General features: G+C 43.5%; 2 protein-coding genes across 7 annotated transcripts in view; one reads left to right on the top strand and one right to left on the bottom strand.

Annotated features, from left to right (window-relative positions):
- Hnrnpa1 (heterogeneous nuclear ribonucleoprotein A1) lies at positions 1 to 6,724 on the bottom strand. 5 transcript variants are annotated; one of them, XM_076556979.1, is made up of 12 exons: positions 6,090 to 6,238; positions 5,424 to 5,540; positions 5,058 to 5,204; positions 4,633 to 4,843; positions 4,456 to 4,548; positions 4,276 to 4,368; positions 4,038 to 4,112; positions 3,676 to 3,834; positions 2,987 to 3,142; positions 2,736 to 2,801; positions 339 to 2,510; positions 1 to 143 (listed from the first exon to the last, which is right to left on the bottom strand). In XM_076556979.1, exons 1-10 carry the CDS (start codon positions 6,102 to 6,104, stop codon positions 2,746 to 2,748), a joined length of 1,122 nt encoding a protein of 373 aa, XP_076413094.1. In that variant the 5' UTR covers positions 6,105 to 6,238; the 3' UTR covers positions 1 to 143; positions 339 to 2,510; positions 2,736 to 2,745. The 5 variants fall into 5 exon arrangements, with proteins under 5 accessions (XP_076413094.1, XP_076413095.1, XP_076413097.1 ...); XM_076556980.1 differs by having other exon boundaries at positions 339 to 410; XM_076556982.1 differs by lacking the exon at positions 3,676 to 3,834 and having other exon boundaries at positions 6,090 to 6,724.
- A 35-nt stretch (positions 6,725 to 6,759) lies between these two features.
- Positions 6,760 to 18,190, top strand: part of Cbx5 (chromobox 5) — a 48,975-nt gene continuing 37,544 nt past the window's right edge. Inside the window, exon 1 of one of the 2 annotated variants that reach the window (XM_006981802.4) lies at positions 6,760 to 6,887. The gene's annotated coding sequence lies outside the window, so the exon portion shown is untranslated. The remainder of the gene's footprint in view (positions 6,888 to 18,190) is intronic. The other variant, XM_076556983.1, reaches the window with a different exon arrangement.

Here is an 18,190-nt window from a genome sequence, read left to right as displayed (position 1 = left end):
TTAATTAACTATAGTTTATTTTAAAAAACCAAACTAAGCCATTCACAAAACTGAATGATTTTAGCAGCATGTTAAAACCCAACTGCATGGCAGTGAGAATGAAGTAGTGGCCCAGAATAAAGGCTGCTCTCATAAGGATGTTCCTGCAAAGGAGAAAAAAAGCCATGTAGTTTTATATTGACAATTGTGGATTATACAATTTTACCTACCCACCCCTGGTTACATTCTGTTGTCCTACTAACTGCCAGCTACAAAAATAACCAGCTATCGCTTGGTTTTTAATTGCAGCTTGCGCCTTTTAACTTTTAGATAGCAAATCACCAACCATAAAAACTTACCCTTTAGCCAAGAACTTGAAGTTTTTGTTTTAAATTTTACAACAGCTGTTAAGCCTTGTAGCAGATTCCTCCCTAGAAAAGTAAACAACCTTTAGAACTAGTCTTTTGTGAAGTTAATTCCCATCTTTTAAGCTATTCCCACCCTCCTCCCGTTAATGATCCACCCATCCTCCCACCATTTTGGGGAAAGGTGTCTAATATATTACTTTGAGCCATTGCTTTAAGAAAATGGGTCAAAGGAAGGTTACGTAAAATTAAAGGGCAAAATGTATCTTCACAATAGAAATGTGTTAACTTCCTTCAAGTAGGAATATGGGCATTAATTAAAACAATTTATCTCCAGAAAAACCAAGTGCAGCTTAACTGGACTAGTTTTGGCTCAATATATTAAGAAAAAAATCCAACAGAGAATTGGACTTGATAACTATATGGATGTAAGTAAAATCTGTTCTTACCTACTAGCATAGCAATAAAACCTTTCCTTCTGGTTCTGCCTGCTAGTCCTAAGAGTCAGGTGTGTGCCTTACTCTCGTCTGCCTCCTTTCTTGCGATGGTCACTGAAACTTCACTCCCTCCTAGCTTTCATGGAGGTGCTGCCGTGGCCTGCCCCTGGCTTATCTGTACTCCACATACCACAAGTGTCTACTCTCAGCTGCAGAGTTTCTGAGCTCAAAGCCATTCGCGCTATGCTTGCTAGCAGTTCCTAGTAGCTGAACATCTCCTGGATCTTTAAAGGCATTGTCCCGATTCCTGAGGTCTCTGCAAACTCCCTCAATAGTTAAGGTTCCACCTGCTATTGCAAACTCAGCCAGTATCATGGAACTACCATCCACACTCCCCACCCCCACCCTGCCACTCCCCCTCCCTTCCCCCCACCAAAACTTCCAAGCAATACACCATGAGATGGAATATACAAGTCCTATGGCAAACAAATCATCTATGCTACCAGGTACAATGGCACTTAAAAGGGCACCAAATGGGAAGCTCAAAAGCATCTATGCACAAATAACAATTATTGGATAGTAACTATTTTGAATTCATTTTCTATACAAATAGAAAACACTTCAGGATAACAGTGTGAAGGAAAACTGCTGTTAATACACAATTATATTTCTAATTTGAATTTTTAATTAACTCAATTATTTCTAGAAAACCCTGAGGCACACCCACCCATGACCCTGTTAAACTGCAGTTTTCCTTCACTATAGCCTGCTCTTATAGCAATTAAGAGTCCTTACTATATATAACCACTTTTAAGATGCCCCAACACTCTAATCTGTGGACTTATGGGTGGCATAAACCAGCAGTTGGTTTCTACTCTGGCAGAGCTCTGAACTTGCACTGTGATAACAAACAATCAACATTTACCAGGGGTAGTGGGTAGGGAAAAGTCCAAATCTCTGCCAGTCCCAAATCCATACAGTTGTCAATCCATTCAAGAGAATTAAATCGTTTATTGATTTACACATGATAATGGATGATACACAAGCTTCATTCCCATCTGTTATTTTTTCTGATACCATTATTCAATTTTGATATTGCATAGGGTGTGCCAACAACCATTTATTGTAACCAAACTGTGACTTTGCTTGGATGACCCTTTTAATGGTAAAACTCATTAAAGTCACAACAGTAACTGGCAGTTTAACTACACCAAGGTTTTTTGAAGACAATGGCTTCTCCACCCAAGCAATTATAAATAAATTCCAAATGGAACTTGGCACCACCCTGAAGGAATTCTAACTTCACACTGTTGGGGAAGTTTACCAAGATGGCTTCAGAGTAGACTAACTTTACACAGCACATTTAAAAAGAAAAAAAAAAAAAGAAAATAGAAAAAAAAGAAAAAAAAAGACACATTTATTCAGCGTCATGATCAGACTATTACATTTAGCAATCAACAGCATGGGTGAAAAAAGGTCTACAGTAAAACCCTTTGTTGGAATGCTTTACACTTTCCACAGAACAGAAACTAAAATAACCTGTTATACAATTAGTCACAAATACAGTCCTGGAGTTTTTTGCCCATACACATGAGTATTGTCTAAAACATGTCTTCTTTGTAGCAGCTAGACCCTGCCACCACTGTGCTTGGCTGAGTTCACAAATCTGTTGTAACCTGTAGCTTCCCTGTCACTTCTCTGGCTCTCCTCTCCTGCTAAGCTTTGTTTCCTGTTGAACAATATGGAATAAAGTTGTTAATCTAAAACACATTAAGACTCAAGGCTACAATCCAATAGAGCAAGTTGTTTCCCACAAATTTTGCTGAACTGTATATTAACTTAACATCCACCATTTTACTGCAATTATAATGTTAACTATGTTGCACTGCTCAGCTATATTAGGGTTACTGGGTTCAATTACAAAATTTAGTCAACACACAAAACAGGTACTTACCTGGCTGTAATTAGAACCTCCTGCCACTGCCATAGCTGCTGCTGCTGCTGGAACCACCATAGCCACCTGGAAGCATTCAAACAATGTTTCAATACTGTGCATGTGTGATAGCAATGATTTTACAGTAATAGACAAATTCAATCATGATCTGTTACGTGTCCCACACCTATGATGTAATTAAGGTTACAAGACTGATGGGAGGGTGTGATTTTTTTATCAGACTTTTGCCATATTCATTACATATACTGTACCTTGGTTTCGTGGTTTAGCAAAATACTGGCCACCACCACCATAAGGGCCAGAACTTCTGCCTCCAAAGTTTCCTCCCTTCATTGGTCCAAAATTTGAAGACTGATTGTTATAATTGCCAAAATCATTGTAGCTTCCACCACCTCCAAAATTGCTTCCTAGAAATGGAAAGAAGGCCTTTATTGATGACCTGAGGACTGAGCTCGTTCTATTATTTAGTGTTCTGAAACTCCAAACCCTTATAGTTCATTCCCCGAGTAAGGCATTCAGTTAATAATCCAGTATTTACAGGAAGAAAAAGTCAACCCCACTAATGACAAACTGAGTTTTCTCGTTAGTGGTACTCACAAGCAATTTAGACATGCAGGCCTTCTATATTCATGGCCAATGCAGGGATCTCTTGGATATATCAACTAAATGCCTGAATTCCCAAAGGAATTTAGATACTAAATCCAGGTATTGTTTAATCTAATTATCTTAAATTGAAGATACCACTAACCACTCATCCACCTACTTATTTTTTGGGGAGGCGGCCCCAGCTTAAAGCCAGGAGGAGGTAGCACAGCAAGCCTATTTAATGTACCATGCAGTGTACCCACAATGCTTTAAGAGCTGTAAACCCCAACACGGGTATTAAACTCTATGGCTAATCTAGCTATCACACCAAGTACTTGCATCACTGGATACCTACCACTACCACCGCCAAAGCCGCCTCCGCCTCCTCCGTTGTTATAGCTGTCATAGCTGCCACTCCCGCCATAGCCACTGCCCTGGTTTCCATAACCCTGTCCACCACTTCCATAGCCTCTGCTTCCTCCAGAGTAACCAGGGCCGCCTCCTCCATAACCACCTACAAGAATACAAGCCTTCTCAATAAGACAAAAGTATTTAACAATAAAAATCTAAGCATAATGGCTAGTCCTGCTCACAGCATGCGTATTATGGGGCTGGTTGAACTCTGTCATGCACTAGGTTTAGTCTCTACTACTAGCCTAGTCTAAAGGTACAGGTTGCCAGAAAACTTTGTACTTACGGACTCCTTAAGAAACTTACCATCATTACCAAATCCATTATAGCCATCCCCACTGCCACCATATCCACCACCACCACGGCTGCCACCGAAGCCACCTAGAGGAAACAAAGGCTTTAAACCAGGCTCCAAGTGAACGAATCAAATGCTAACTGTTGTGTAATGAGAACTACATTTGTGTTAAGACCTAAATCCTGGAAACACAAGCCAGCAGTTACCCTGAGTTCCAAAGGCAGTAAGTATGAAATCCAAAATACATACCACGACCACTGAAGTTCCCCCCTCGACCAAAATTGTCATTGCCACCAAAACCGCCTCCACGACCACCACCAAAGTTTCCGGAACCACTTCGACCTTAAGAGATGTTTGGATCATTACATTAGACCAACTTGCAAAAATTCAAACTAGCCTCTATGTACTCTAAGTAAGCAACAGAAATACCTCTTTGGCTGGATGAAGCACTAGCCATCTCCTGCTTTGACAGGGCTTTTCTGACTTCACAGTTGTGGCCGTTCACAGTATGGTATTTCTGAACTTTAAAAAAAAAAAATGTTAAAATTTTAGGGCTCAAAACCACTTGAATTCCACAGTCATTAGGAAATCTAACACGGCACTTACTAACAATCTTGTCCACAGAGTCGTGGTCATCAAAAGTGACAAAAGCAAACCCTCTCTTTTTTCCACTGCCTCTGTCAGTCATGATCTCAATCACTTCGATCTTTCCATACTGCTCAAAATAATCTCGCAGGTGATGTTCTTCAGTGTCTTCTTTAATACCGCCAACAAAGATCTTTTTCACAGTTAAGTGGGCACCCGGTCTCTGAGAATCCTAAGAGGAAAAACCACTTCAGTCATTTAGAACACTCCAATGTCTTATGTCATTACCAGCAGCACCCTTCCAAATGATAGGCAGCTGTGGCGGCCCACGCCTTTAATCCCAGCACTCTAGAGGGAGGGGAATCTAATCTCTCTGCTTTGAGATCTGCCTGGATTAATACAGTCTCCAAACAACAAGAACCCAACTATTAATAAAAACCACTCACTTCTCTCGACACGGCTCTCTTAGGTTCCACAACTCTTCCATCCACCTTGTGTGGTCTTGCATTCATAGCGGCATCCACTTCCTCCACAGTGGCGTATGTGACAAACCCAAAGCCCCTGGATCGCTTGGTGTTTGGATCTCTCATTACCTGTGTAGAGTTAATTCAATCAACATATTGCCTGATCTCAAGGCCTGACGCCATTCCTACCCCGAACACGTCGGGGCTTATTTATACAAAAGTCCCAAAACTGAGACTTTTTTTAAACTACACCATTAATTACCTTTACAAAACATCTGGCTAAGAAATGCAACAAGATTAAACCAATAAAATTAAAGCAGCTCTGCTTTGTGTTCCTTCTAATCTTACCACGCAGTCCGTGAGTGTTCCCCATTGCTCAAAATGGCTCCTCAGGCTCTCGTCGGTCGTTTCGAAGCTCAGCCCTCCAATGAAGAGCTTCCGCAGCTGTTCGGGCTCTTTGGGAGACTAAACGGAGGAAAGAGCGGTTAGCCAAGGGGATGGAGCTTGGGAGAAGGAAGCCACTCCACGCATCAACACAGGCCGCACTTTTTTTTCTTTTATTGTTCTTTATCACTGCGCAGGACCACGTGCTCCTCCCTGGGCCAGGAGGTGCTGCTGGGGGGGACGAGCAGGCAGCGCATGCGTCCCCACTCCATACGCACGCGCAACAAAAGACATGGGCTGGACTGGTCAATCGCCATTAACACTTAATGGCTCCCAAAATCATTTATTAGACAAAGCCAAAAAAGGGAAAAAAATAACCAGAGTCACAACACTCAAAACTGTTTGTCTCTGAATTGTGCCACAAGGCGCCGTGCGTGGAGATCAGTAGTCAGCGGACGGCAGCCTCATGGCGACTGCGAGGACAAAATGGCGACCTGCACTTTGTGAGCAGGCCTCGGCGAAGACCGACCCCACACCGACAGCACGGGAGCCGGCATCAAAATCGGGTCAGATCCCGCCATATTCGTAAAGTATGAAAGAAGACGAAGCTGCAGAGCGCGCCCAACTCACCTCGGATTTGGACATGGCGGCAGGGCAACGAGAGCCTTCGGCGATGCTTCCCCGGACGCGTCAACAGGCAGAAAGGAGTGAGCCGACGAACGCACCCGCCAGCCTACCGTCTGCGCGCCCTTTTATCCCGCCTCCGCGCTCTCGGCATTGGCAGACTCCGCCCTTGCTTCACTCTGATTGGAGATCTGAAGTTGTTCCCGCCCACTATTGGCCAGTGGACCCGCCCTGCTCAGAGACATCATCTGTTTGGGCGTTCTACGCAGTCTCCGCCCCCTGGCGTCCCTGAGGCCCCAGGATCTGTTATTTTTAACCAGATTATTGGCTAGATTATCTTTTTTTTTGGTATTTGAATGTAACCATGTCTTTAAACGCTTTTTATAACTTTCCAGCGCCGAACATTACAAACTCACTTGGCAAAACACGATACGTTAGAAAAGTAGTTCGTACCACTTTTTTCAGCCACCACCCACAGAGCGCATGTGTAATAAAAAATGGCGAGTTTACGCCGGCGCACTAAGAAGTTCCGCTTGCCTCCTGTAACACGTGAAATGGCGGGCGGGAGAGGGTTGTGAACCTAAGGCGCCTGCGTGGTGGCGGGAGCTGCGTCCTGTTTTGCGCAGGCGTTTAGGGCGGAGAAAAAGGTCTGGGCCCGGGATTGGTTGCGCAGGCGCAGGGAAGGATCCGTTTTGGCGGGCGGTTGGCGTTGCGCAGAAGGCGGCGGTAGCGGTGGCTTGTGGTGCAGCTTTACCACAGAAGAACCGCGCAGGCCTTAGTGTGAGTGGTCACTGTAGCTCCCGGGTAAGTGGCAGAGAGTCTAGACTACCCGTACGAGATGTTGGACCCGCTCCAACTGGACTCGTTATTGTACGAAATGAATGGACCGCTGGACTGGGGGGGAACGGCAGTGGAGGGGCCGCGATGGGTCGGGCCAGCCAATGGGAGAGCTGGGGGCGGGATGTTTTAAGCCTTGCAGGTTCTTTTGAGCTGCGCTACCAAGGCGTTTGACTGGCGGGGATACAGGCCAATTGGGTCTTCCTACAGCCGCCCGCCGCTCGGCCCTTGGGCCATCGGAATGTGGGAGGCGGGCTTCTCCCGCCTGAGTTGCGTCTCTCCGAGCCAATGAGCCCCAAGCGCGCGATAGGCCGGCCTTCTAGAGGCAGAGACTGGACTCCAAAGGAGAGCGCGCGAGTCGGCAGGTTTAATTCATGGACCCCAGCCTGGAGCCCCTAAATGGACAGACTCTCGGAAAGAGATGTTTACTCTTGGAGGGAGTTGTGAGGGTGCATATTTTATCTACAATGACTCCTATAAAGGAGGCATTCATTTAGTACATCACCTTAACGAAAGCATGCTTTTTTTTTTTTTTTTGTGCCCCTCGAGTTTGGTCTCTTTCTTGCTCTTTTCGGTACGTTCCACTCTTCTCTTGATATTTTGAAGGACTTAGGGAGGGAGGTTTTAGTTTTTGAAAACTTTTAAAGGAGAATATTTAAAATTTTAGAGTGAAATGGCTACCTATTACTGTAATGGAGAGCATCCAAGAAAAATACTTACCTCCACCACAATTCTATTTCTGTGGCCACAGAGAAAGTTTTTGAGAGCTACATGACCAAGTGTTGCTTCTATGGACGCAATGGGGTAGAGGCCTGCTGTATGTCTATTTGAGGGATAATTGTCATTAATGAAAAGCTTAATAAAAAAAAATGGATTCATTTGGGGTTTTTTTTTTGGTTGTTGTTTCCAGTCATCATGTGCTTCTCACCATCATTCAGGTCTCCAATTGTTTAATCTGAGTCACCGAGCAACTTTTTTTAAAGTTTCTCTGTGTAACCCCCATGGCTGTCTTGGAATTGGCTTTGTAGATCAGGCTGGCTTCAAACTCACAGAGATCCGCCTGCCTCTGCCTCCTGGAGTGCTGGGATTAAAGGCGTGGGCCACCACCGCCTGGCCCCTTGTATTTTATCTGCAGTCTTTGGTATTAATAATGCCCACACTTCTCAGAGGATCTGGACAAATGTGTAATTTTTGTTTATTACCTGTCCGTTGATTTATTTTGAGTCAAGGAGAAATATTTAGATTCATGATGAATAACTTTTGAGGTGCACTTGTAATTAGAAAATACTTTCCAGCCTGGCTTAGTTTGAACACCTTTGATCCCAGCACTTGAGAGACAAAGATAGGTAGATGAATCTCTTGAGTTTGAGGCCAGCCTTTGTCTACAAAATTCTAGGACAGCTAGAGGTACATAGTGAGACCCTGTCTCGAAACACATATAAAAAATAAAAAGAAAAAAAAATACTTTCCAACTTTGTACAAAAGACTGGTGATTTCAGCTTAATTTTGTGTTTTGTTTTTGAGAAACTATATCCCAGGCTGGCCTCAAATGAAGGGATCTGCCTGTTCCCGTTTTGAGTGCTGGGATTAGAAGCCTATGCTACCATGCCTGACAGACAAGTGAAATTTGTAATGAGTAGAGATTTCCACACTGGTACTTGGACAAACACGTTTTTTATAACTGGTTACCTACTTATGCTAATAATGCAGTTGCAGAGCTCAGCTCCAAAGCAATAGTGTTCTCATGCATCTACCTAGATACAGTTTCTGGTGTGGGGGGGTGTCGCTGGGTTCAGGACAAGGTTTCTTTGTGTGGCCATGCCTGTCCTGGAACTTGGTAGACCATACTGGAGTAGACCATACTGGCCTTGAACTCAGAGAACCCCCTGCCTCTGCCTCCTGAGTGCTGGAACCAGAGGTGTGCACCACTCAGAGAACCTCCTGCCTCTGCCTCCTAAGTGCTGGAACCAGAGGTGTGTACCAGTGTTGCTATGTCTTTTCTTTCTTTCTTTCTTTCTTTCTTTCTTTCTTTCTTTCTTTCTTTCTTTCTTTCTTTCTTAAATAAAGTCTCAATCTAAAATGACTGATGCTAGAATTTATTATTTTCAGATATTTTAGATTGATATTAACAGTGTGGAGGAGATGAGGTGTAAGGGAGTAGTCTTTTTGGTTTTTCGAGACAGGGTTTCTGTGTAGCTTTGCGCCTTTCCTGGGACTCACTTGGTAGCCCAGGCTGGCCTCAAACTCACAGAGATCCGCCTGGCTCTGCCTCCTGAGTGCTGGGATTAAAGGCGTGCACCACCACCGCCCGCAGGGGAGTAGTCTTTAATAGATGGATCACAATCCTGTTTTTCCTCTGGTATAGATCAGCCTTTGTATCTTGGCATGAAAAGGAACATTTTACTATTTCTTGGAGTGTAAACATAGGATTATTCCACTTGTGGTGGCAGAGGCCGGGTGATCTTTGAATTCAAGGTTAGCTGTGTCTGCTTTGTGAATTTCAGGCCAGCAAGGGCTATATAGTTAGACCATGTCTCATAAATAAACCTGATTGATTACATCTTGTGGCTTGCTAGAAAATGACAAATAAGGGGCTGGAGATGTAGCCCTGCCTTGGATAGCTCTTTTTATTTACCGGACATGGGCTCCTTCATTCTTTTCCTTTTTTTTTTTTTTACTGTGTGTGTGTGTCAGCCCTGGATGTGCTGGAACTTTCTGTAGACCAGGCTGACCTCAAACTCACAGAGATCCCCCTGCCTTTACTTCCCAAGTGCTGGAAGTAAAGGCATACACCACCATGCTTCCAATGTTGACATTCTTTTGGAATATTTCAGGCACTTAACATTGTTTCTTTATTGATTTTTAAAAAAAATATTGTGAGCTGCCATGTGGGTGCTGAGAATTGAACTCTGGTTCTCTGGAAGAGCAGTCAGTGCTCTTAACTGCTGAGCCATCTCTCTAGCCCCCATCCCCACCCCCACCCCCACCCTACCCCTTTTTAAAACAAAGTCTCTGTTGTTCATGTTGTCAACTCATTACATAGCTCAGTTTGGCCTTGACTTGAAACAATCCTCCTGCCTCAGTCTCTCAAGTGATGAGGTTACTGGCACGACCCACCGTACCAGACTCTTGATCCTGTCTGTATACACATTAAAATGAGTTTCAACAAACAAGCATATAAAGTACCGTGTTCTCGTCTGTAATGTATTATTTCATTTTCTTAATCAGGTCAGTTTCAAAGTTGTGGATATGGCTCAGTTGGTAGAATTCTGATCTACCATGCATGGAGTCCTATTTTATCCCCATAGCAGGGAATAAACCTGCTATGGTGGTGCTGACCTGTAATCCCAGCAGTAGGGAAGCCGCCCTCAGCTAGCAAGTTAAAGGCCACTCCAGGCTTTATGAAACCTGCCTCAGGTTTGTGATTCTCCAACTTCAGCTTCCTGTGGTGCAAGTTTATCATGAGTTCTGCCATCCAAGTAAAGTACAGCTCTAGCTCTTGCTTTCTGGGTTTTTTCTTGGCTGTTTTATGTAACCACTTAGCTTGGTTTTTGTTTTTTGAGACAGTTTCTTTGTGTAGCTCTGGTTGTCCTGGAACTCACTCCATAGACCAGGCTGGCCTTGAACTCAAGAGATCCCGCCTGCCTCTTGAGTACTAGGATTAAAGGTGCCACCATATTCTGCATAGCATTTTTTTTTATAAGATTACATAACTCTACTTAGTAAAGAGCACTTTTACTATTTTGTCCTTTCTTCTGGTAATTTTTATTTTATGTGCATTGGTGTTTTGCCATGGGTGTCGAGTCCCTTGGAACTGGAATTAACAGAGTTGTGAGCTGTCATGTGGGTGCTGGGAATTGAACTCGGGTCCCAAGCAGTCTCTGCTCTTAAATACTGAGCCATCTCTCCAGCCCCTATTCTGATAATTTTTATATACATTCACCTTTCTCAAAAGTGGGCCAGTGGCTGGGCAGTGGTGGCACACGCCCATAATCCCAGCACTCGGGAAGTAGAGCCAGTTGGATCTCAGTTCGAGGCCAACCTGGTCTACAGAGCGAGATCCAGGACAGGCTCCAAAGCTACACAGTGAAACTGGGGGTGGGGTGGGGTGGGCCAGTTTTTGTTCAGTGTTCATTCTTAGACACCCACCATTGCTGCTGCTAACAGTGCCAAAATTTTATCCTCCTGTTCTGCCTGCATTCTCCCCAAGACACTCTAGGGGAAAGGGGGGCTAGGGCTCAGCAGGCTGGTTACCAACCACCCCACACCAGGGAAGATGGGGCCCATTTTGATGGGGAAAGGGTGTAGGACCACCTTCTCCCCTTGTTCTGTGGGGAAGGGGGGGCAGTGTTTGTCCCGGCCTGGGGCTCTGCTCTGGTTTCCTATTTGCAGTTACTTTAAAAAAAAAAAAAAAAAAGTGGGCCAGTGCTACACTATATTGAGTTTAAAAACAATGTAGCTATCATTTGGTACAGTATGACTGTTACATATTGTTATTCATGACCTTTGACTGAACAGTCAATCATCTTTTTTTCTTTGGCATGAGCTTTTACTTTTTTCCTTGTACTTAGAAGATGACTTTAACTCATTGTACTGATAAAAAGAAGTCTAGGGGCTCAAGAGATGGTTAAGCATTTAAAAGCATTTGCTGCTCTTGTAAAGGGATCTGAGTTCAGTTGCCAGCATCCAGCACAGATAACTCACAACCACCCATAACTCCAGCTCCATGGGGTCCAGTACCTCTGACCTTAGACACTTGCACTTACATGTACAAACATGCAATGCATACAATTTCTAAAGTTTTTAATAAGAAACAACAAACCTAGGTCATTCTGAGAATTGACTTGTGTACAGTGGAAGCTGTGGATTTGTTTCCTTCTGTAAGTCACTTGAAGCCACACACTCATTTCTGGGGACTTTACACTTGTGCTGGCAGAACACCCACAGTGACACCTGTGCCTGTGTTTAGTCTGTCCAGGAGCTCAACCCCATCGGTTTGTGGAAAAACCTACACTTCTTGTTAGCAGCTATGTAAATATTAGTCCTCTTAGGTTTGCAGGTTTATTTTGAACAAATTGTATCCTGCTTTTTTTTGAGACAAGGTCTCACTGTGTAGTCCTGTCTAGTCTGGAATTCAGAGATCCCCCCTGCTTCTGCCTTCTAAATGCTTAGGATTAAAGGTGTGTGCCACCACACCTGGATGTAGATTGTAATTTTTTTTTTTCATTTACCCATTGGTATGAGGGATTGAAGGTTCTTTGTAACAGGCTACTACACTTGGGAGGCAGGCGGATCTTTGACTTTGAGGCCAAGGAAGTCAACATGGTCAACATAGTGAAACCCTGTCTCAAAAAAGTTAGGCTGGGCTTGACGACATATGCTTGTAATCCCAGCACTCAGTGTGATGAGGCACATATATTTCTAAGTTGTTTTGTTTAGTTTTTTGAGATAGGGTTTCTTTGTATCCTTGGCTGTCCTGGAACTCACTCTGTAGACCATGCTGCCCTCGAACTCAAAGAGATCTTTCTGTCTCTGTCTCCCTAGTGCTGGGGTTAAGGCCTGTGCTGCCACCACCTGGCCATATATCTTTAAGTTTGAGGCCAGCCTGGTCTACACAGTGTGTTCCAGGACAGCGAGAGCTACATAGTCAGACCTTGTGTCACAAAAGAAAAACAAAGAAGCTAAGGTAGAGGATGATGAGTATAGGATCCGTTTGAGCTACTTGGTGAGACCCTGTCTCAAAAAATAAAAAAGTCAAGCCAGGCATGTTGGCACACAATTTTTGTTGTTGTTGTTGTTTTGTTTTTCGAGACAGGGTTTCTCTGTGTAGCTTTGGGCCTTTCCTGGATCTCGCTCTGTAGACCAGGCTGGCCTCAAACTCACAAAGATCCACCTCCCGAGTGCTGGGATTAAAGGTGTGCGCCACTACCGCCCAGTGGCACACACTTTTAATTTCAGCATTTAGGAAATGGAGGCAGTCAGATTTTGTGTGATCAAGGCCAGCCAGGTCTACATAGATGCTTTCTTAAAACAAACAAAAACATAGAGGAAGAAGTCTTAAACATTCTTTGGGTTACTTGAAGTACAATTCTTTTCTTTGTTTTTTGATTGGGTGCTGGAGGCTGAACCCAGAGCTTTGAATATACTGAGTACATTCCCTTACCACTATACCATACAACTCCCCCAGTTACTCATCTAAAAGTTTACTTTCCCTGCTTATTAGCTTCCTGCAGCTTCTATAGCAGCACATTGCTGGAAATGTGCATTAAAAGTCTTTAAACTCGATGGACAGCAGTGGCACAAGCCCTTAATCCCAGCACTAGGGAGGCAGAGCCAGGCAGATCTCTGTGAGTTCCAGGCCAACCTGGTCTACAGAGCGAGATCCAGGACAGGCACCAAAACACAGAGAAACTGTCTTGACCCCCGCCCCGCCCCAAAGTCTTTAAACTCTTGTGCAGACTCTAGAAAGAATGTGTTCCTTTTCCTGCTTCTGGTGGTCACCATCCCTTGGTTTATGGCATGAGGTCCCTTTTTGTCTCATTCTGTTCTTTGTGTGCCTGTCTGGGAACTCTGCCTCTTATAAAGATAAATATGCTTGTACTTAAGGCCCACTGGGGTGAATCAGGATCTATTTCTCTCCTCTCATCTTTTTTTTTTTTTATATTTATTTTTATTTTATGTGCATTGGTGTTTTGCCATGGGTGTCAGGTCCCCAGGAACTGGAGTTACGGACAGCTGTGAGCTGCCATGTGGGTGCTGGGAATTGAACCCAGGTCCTCTGGAAGAGCAGTCAGTGCTCTCAACCTCTAAGCCATCTCCCCAGCCTCTCTCTTATCTTCTAATAACAACTTTTGCTATGTAAGGTAATATTCATAGATTCATGGGATTAGGGTATAAATCTTTTTTGAGGGGGCCAGGGGGACTGTCATTCAAATAAGTTTTTTTTTTTAAAGATTTATTTATTATGTATACAGTGTTCTGCCTGTATGCCAGAAGAGGGTGTCAGATCTCATTACAGATGGTTGTGAGCCAACATGTGGTTGCTGGGAATAGAACTCAAGACCTCTGCAAGAACAGCCAGTGCTCTTAACCTCTGAGCCATCTCGAGCACTCAAATAAGTTTACAAAAAAGAGGTTATTTAAAAAAAATTTTTTTTATTCTGTCTGGGTGGTGATGGTGCATGCCTTTATTCCCAGTACTCAGAAGCAGAGGCAGGCAGAGGCCAGCCTGTTCTACAGAGTGAGTTCTAGTACAGCCAGAACTGCACATGGAAACCCTGTCTTTAAAAAAAAATTCTTTTAGCTTTATTTTATATGTCTGAGTATTTTGCCTGCATGCATGTATGTGGACCATGTGTGAGCCCAGGGTCTATAGAGGCCAGAAGAGTATTGGATCCCCTGGAACTGAAGTTACCGATGGTGGTTAGCCATGAAGGTGCTAGGAATTGACCCAGTTCCTCCACAACAGCAGCTAGCACTCTTAATCACTCAACTATTTAGTTGAGTCCAGTCCCCAAACTTGGATTTATTTTTTTATTTTTGAGTCATAGTCTCTCTCTGATAGAGCTCTAGTTGTCCTGGAACTTGCTATATAGACCAGGCTGGCTTCCAACTCCCAGAGATCTACCTGCCTCTGCCTCTCAAGTGCAAGGATTAAAGGTGTGTCCAACCACAACACAGCTGCATTTGGTTTTAGGACTACTCTCCATTTAGATTAGGCTAACCTTGAACTCATTCCCAGAATTTTGTTTTTGTTTTTGTTTTTTCTGAGACAGGGTTTTTTCTGTGTAGCTATGGCTATTCTAAAACTTGCTCTGTGGACCAGTATGGCCTAGAACTTTTTTCTTTTTTTAATGCCAATAATTAAAAATGCAAATCAAGGCAAGCCTGATGCTGTATGCCTTTAATTCCTGTACTTGAGAGGCAGAGGTAAGAAGATCCCTCAGTTTGAGGCCAGCCTGGTCTATATACCCAATTTCAGGTCAGCTAAAGCTATGTAGTAAGACCCTATCTCAATAATAATTTATTCTAACACTTTGACCAGTCTGGTAGTATGGCATTTTTGCCTAGAACTTAAGAGGCATAAAATTGACTTGCTGGTTGATTCTCCACTCCTTGGGCTATTAACATAGACAGACAAACCTGTACTTAAATATATGCATGAACTTTTTTAAAAAGTGTAGGGGATGGGGATTTAGCTCAGTAGTAGAGCGCTTGCCTAGCCCTGGGTTCGAGGAAAAGGCGCAAAGCTACACAGAGAAACCCTGTCTCGAAAAACCAAAAAAAAAAAAAGGCTGGGCCATTTTACTCCCTTTAGTGAATTTGGGGGCCATGTATTCTGAACTTTCCTTTCTAGTAACAATAAGTACTTCATCAGAATTAAGCACTGTCATATTTTCTATCTTAAAATAGGTCATAGATGGAATAAAGAACACATGCAGGGTTTTGTTTTTGGGGGGAGGTTGTTTGTTTATTTTGGTTTGTGGTTTGTTTTTGGTTTTTCTTGACAGGGTTTCTCTGTGTGGACAAGGCTGGCCTTGTCCTCACTTGGTCTGCCTCCTGAGTGCTGCAATTAAAGGCATGTGCCACCACCTCCCGTCTTTTTTTTTTTTTTGGTTTTTCGAGACAGGGTTTCTCTGCATAGCTTTGCGCCTTTCCTGGAGCTCACTTGGTAGCCCAGGCTGTCCTCGAACTCACAAAGATCCGCCTGGCTCTGCCTCCCGAGTGCTGGGATTAAAGGCGTGCGCCACCACCGCCCGGCCCACCTCCCGTCTTTTCACATGAAGTTTTAATATATAGATTTGCTGAGTGTGTGTTGTATTAGGCTTCATAGCTAGGAAGGATACTAGAATTCATGAGATTGATAAGGTATACTTGAAAAGATTTGTTCAAGGTCAATCATAGCAAATCGTACTCCCATTTTTTCCATGGAGCCAAGGAAGCACATTGAATTCAAGTACTCCCTGATTGTGATCTACATTCCTCAGAATACAGCAAGTTTGTATCTGAGCCAACAGGTATAATTATGTTGGAATAAAATGGCCTGTACTAAAGAGGTCAGCTAACAAGCTGGAAAGTTTTAAGTTTAGTTTCTGAAGCAAATCCTTGAACTCAGTGTGCCTTGTTCTCATTCCTAAATCATGGAGACTCACTTCACAGGGAGTTGTTGAGTGTGATATACTGCTAATTTGTTCAGTATCTTACAACAATAAATTATGTCTAAAGATCTGATAAAACATAGTAAGCCTCATTTATATGAGTAGTTGGAGACAGCATAGATAAACTTAGAGATAATTCAGAAAATTCATTAAAGTTATTTTTTAACTTCCTTTATTGTCAGATTTTTGCCTCTGTTTCCAAAGTGCTCTCTTGTTCTTTTTCCATAACAGACCTATGAAATAGGTTGGGCAAATAACAGCAGGTTAGTTAATTAAGGTATCAATTCATCAAAAGGACATAATAATCTTAAGTGTTTATACAGCTAATAAGAAAAGCTTTAGGGGCTGGGAATATAGCTCAGTGCTGGTGTTAGCCTAGCATGTGTTAGGCCCAGGGTTTCATCCTCAGCCTTACAAGTGTGTGCACACACTCACTCATAATGTGTGAAGGAAAAAAGATAAAAGGGAAATAGCAGACACCTGTAATTATATTGGGAAATTTAGCCAATTGATAAAAACAAATGTGTAGGAAAGTATGAAAGTAGAAGACAACATTATCAACTAGTCTGACATCACTGACATCTGTAGAATAGTTTACACAACCGTGAAATGTTTTCAAGTAGTATTTAAGTCTCATTCAAAAGGATGCTATCATATAAAGTGTTTCTGACCTTAATGCAGTTGTATTAGAAATTAGCTACACATTGGGAAGTCTCCAAATATTTGGAGTACTCTATAACCAAAGTTACTCAGGGTCAAACAAAGGGGAATGCAGCTCAGAGCTTTTGTTTATGCAAGGTGCTAGCTTGGTATATTCCCAGCACCAACCCCAGCAACAAAGGAGGATCACATGAGTTCAAAGACAACCTGGGCTATATAACGAGAGACCATCTCAAAAGACAGAAACAGAAAAATCAAACTGAAAGTTATTTGAGAACTGATAAATCAAGAAAAGTAGAACACATAAATAACCATTGTTTGGAATGAGAGAATTGGTGCCACTGTTGACCTTTGAAAAAATAATAAACGTTAGAAAGCTTGCATGGTGCTTCTCTAATCCTAGCATCTAGGAGGCAGAGGCAGCAGATTTGCTGCATGTTGGTGATTAGCCTAGGCTACAAAGTGAGACTCCATCCCAACATTTTCCCTTCCCTCCTCACCAAGAAAAGAGAAACTAAGAAATAATGCCACTGTTCCCATGTCTAATGAAAACCCTGTGCCCCACCGGGTGGTGGTGGCACATGCCTTTAATTCTAGCACTCAGGAGGCAGAACCAGGAGGATCTCTGTGAGTTCGAGGCCAGCCTGGTCTACAGAACGAGATCCAGGACAGGCACCAAAACTACACAGAGAAACCCTGTCTCGAAAAACCAAAAAAAAAAAAGAAAAGAAAGAAAGAAAACCCTGTGCCCAATTTGTTTTGTATGCCTCCACCCCTGCACCCACGGCAGCCCTGTGAGATAAGCAGGACAGTAACTAACATCTGGTCTTCTACAAGGGCAACAACTGCTCCTAACAGCTGACCTGTGCTCCAGCCCCCAGTTAAAAAATGAAGTTACACGCCCCCCCAGGAGGCAAGCTTTCTCTTTGTAGCTAGCCTTGGCTGTCTTGAAACTGGTTCTGTAGACCAGGCTGGCCTCGAACTCACAGATTCACCTGCCTCTGCTGTCCAAGTACTGTAGAGTTACCTTTTAAGTAGCCTTTACTTTTCCTTTTGTGACAGTTACACTGTAGCTAAGGCTGTGGTAGAACTCACTATGTAGCCCAGGGTGGCCTTGAGCAGTTCAGTGATCCTTTTCCTTCAGCCTCCTGACTGCCACTGGTTTGGCAAACATGTTGCCTTTCTGATCTTTTGGTTTGACTTGGTGGTATTGGGACTTGAACCCTCAGCCTTGTGCTATCTCCCATGCACTCACTGCTCATTAGCAGCTAAGGTGCTGCTTCCAGAACCCGTGTGGTCCTTTGTGGTGGTGGTGGTGGTGGTGGTGGTGGGGGGGGGGGCGGGGGGCAGCCTTTGTGGAGCACTGACTTAACCCAGGGGAAACTCAGATTTTTTAGCCCACAGGTTGAAGACAGCAGATTTAGTGCGGATGCAGTGCTTGACACTTATTAG

The sequence above is a fragment of the Peromyscus maniculatus genome, chromosome 20 (genome assembly GCF_049852395.1).
Source record: "Peromyscus maniculatus bairdii isolate BWxNUB_F1_BW_parent chromosome 20, HU_Pman_BW_mat_3.1, whole genome shotgun sequence".
In the NCBI taxonomy this organism is placed as follows: domain Eukaryota; kingdom Metazoa; phylum Chordata; class Mammalia; order Rodentia; family Cricetidae; genus Peromyscus; species Peromyscus maniculatus.
Note: the sequence above shows the minus strand (reverse complement) of the source record. Positions and strands in the feature narration are given on the sequence as shown.

Excerpts from the sequence above, each read along its gene's own strand:
- Hnrnpa1 (XM_076556977.1), bottom strand. Across the intron at positions 4,549-4,632 it reads CTCTGTGGACAAGATTGTTA|TTCAGAAATACCATACTGTG; the intron begins GTAAGTGCCGTG and ends TTTTTTTTAAAG. Across the intron at positions 3,835-4,037 it reads TAATGGATTTGGTAATGATG|GTGGTTATGGAGGAGGCGGC; the intron begins GTAAGTTTCTTA and ends GTATTCTTGTAG.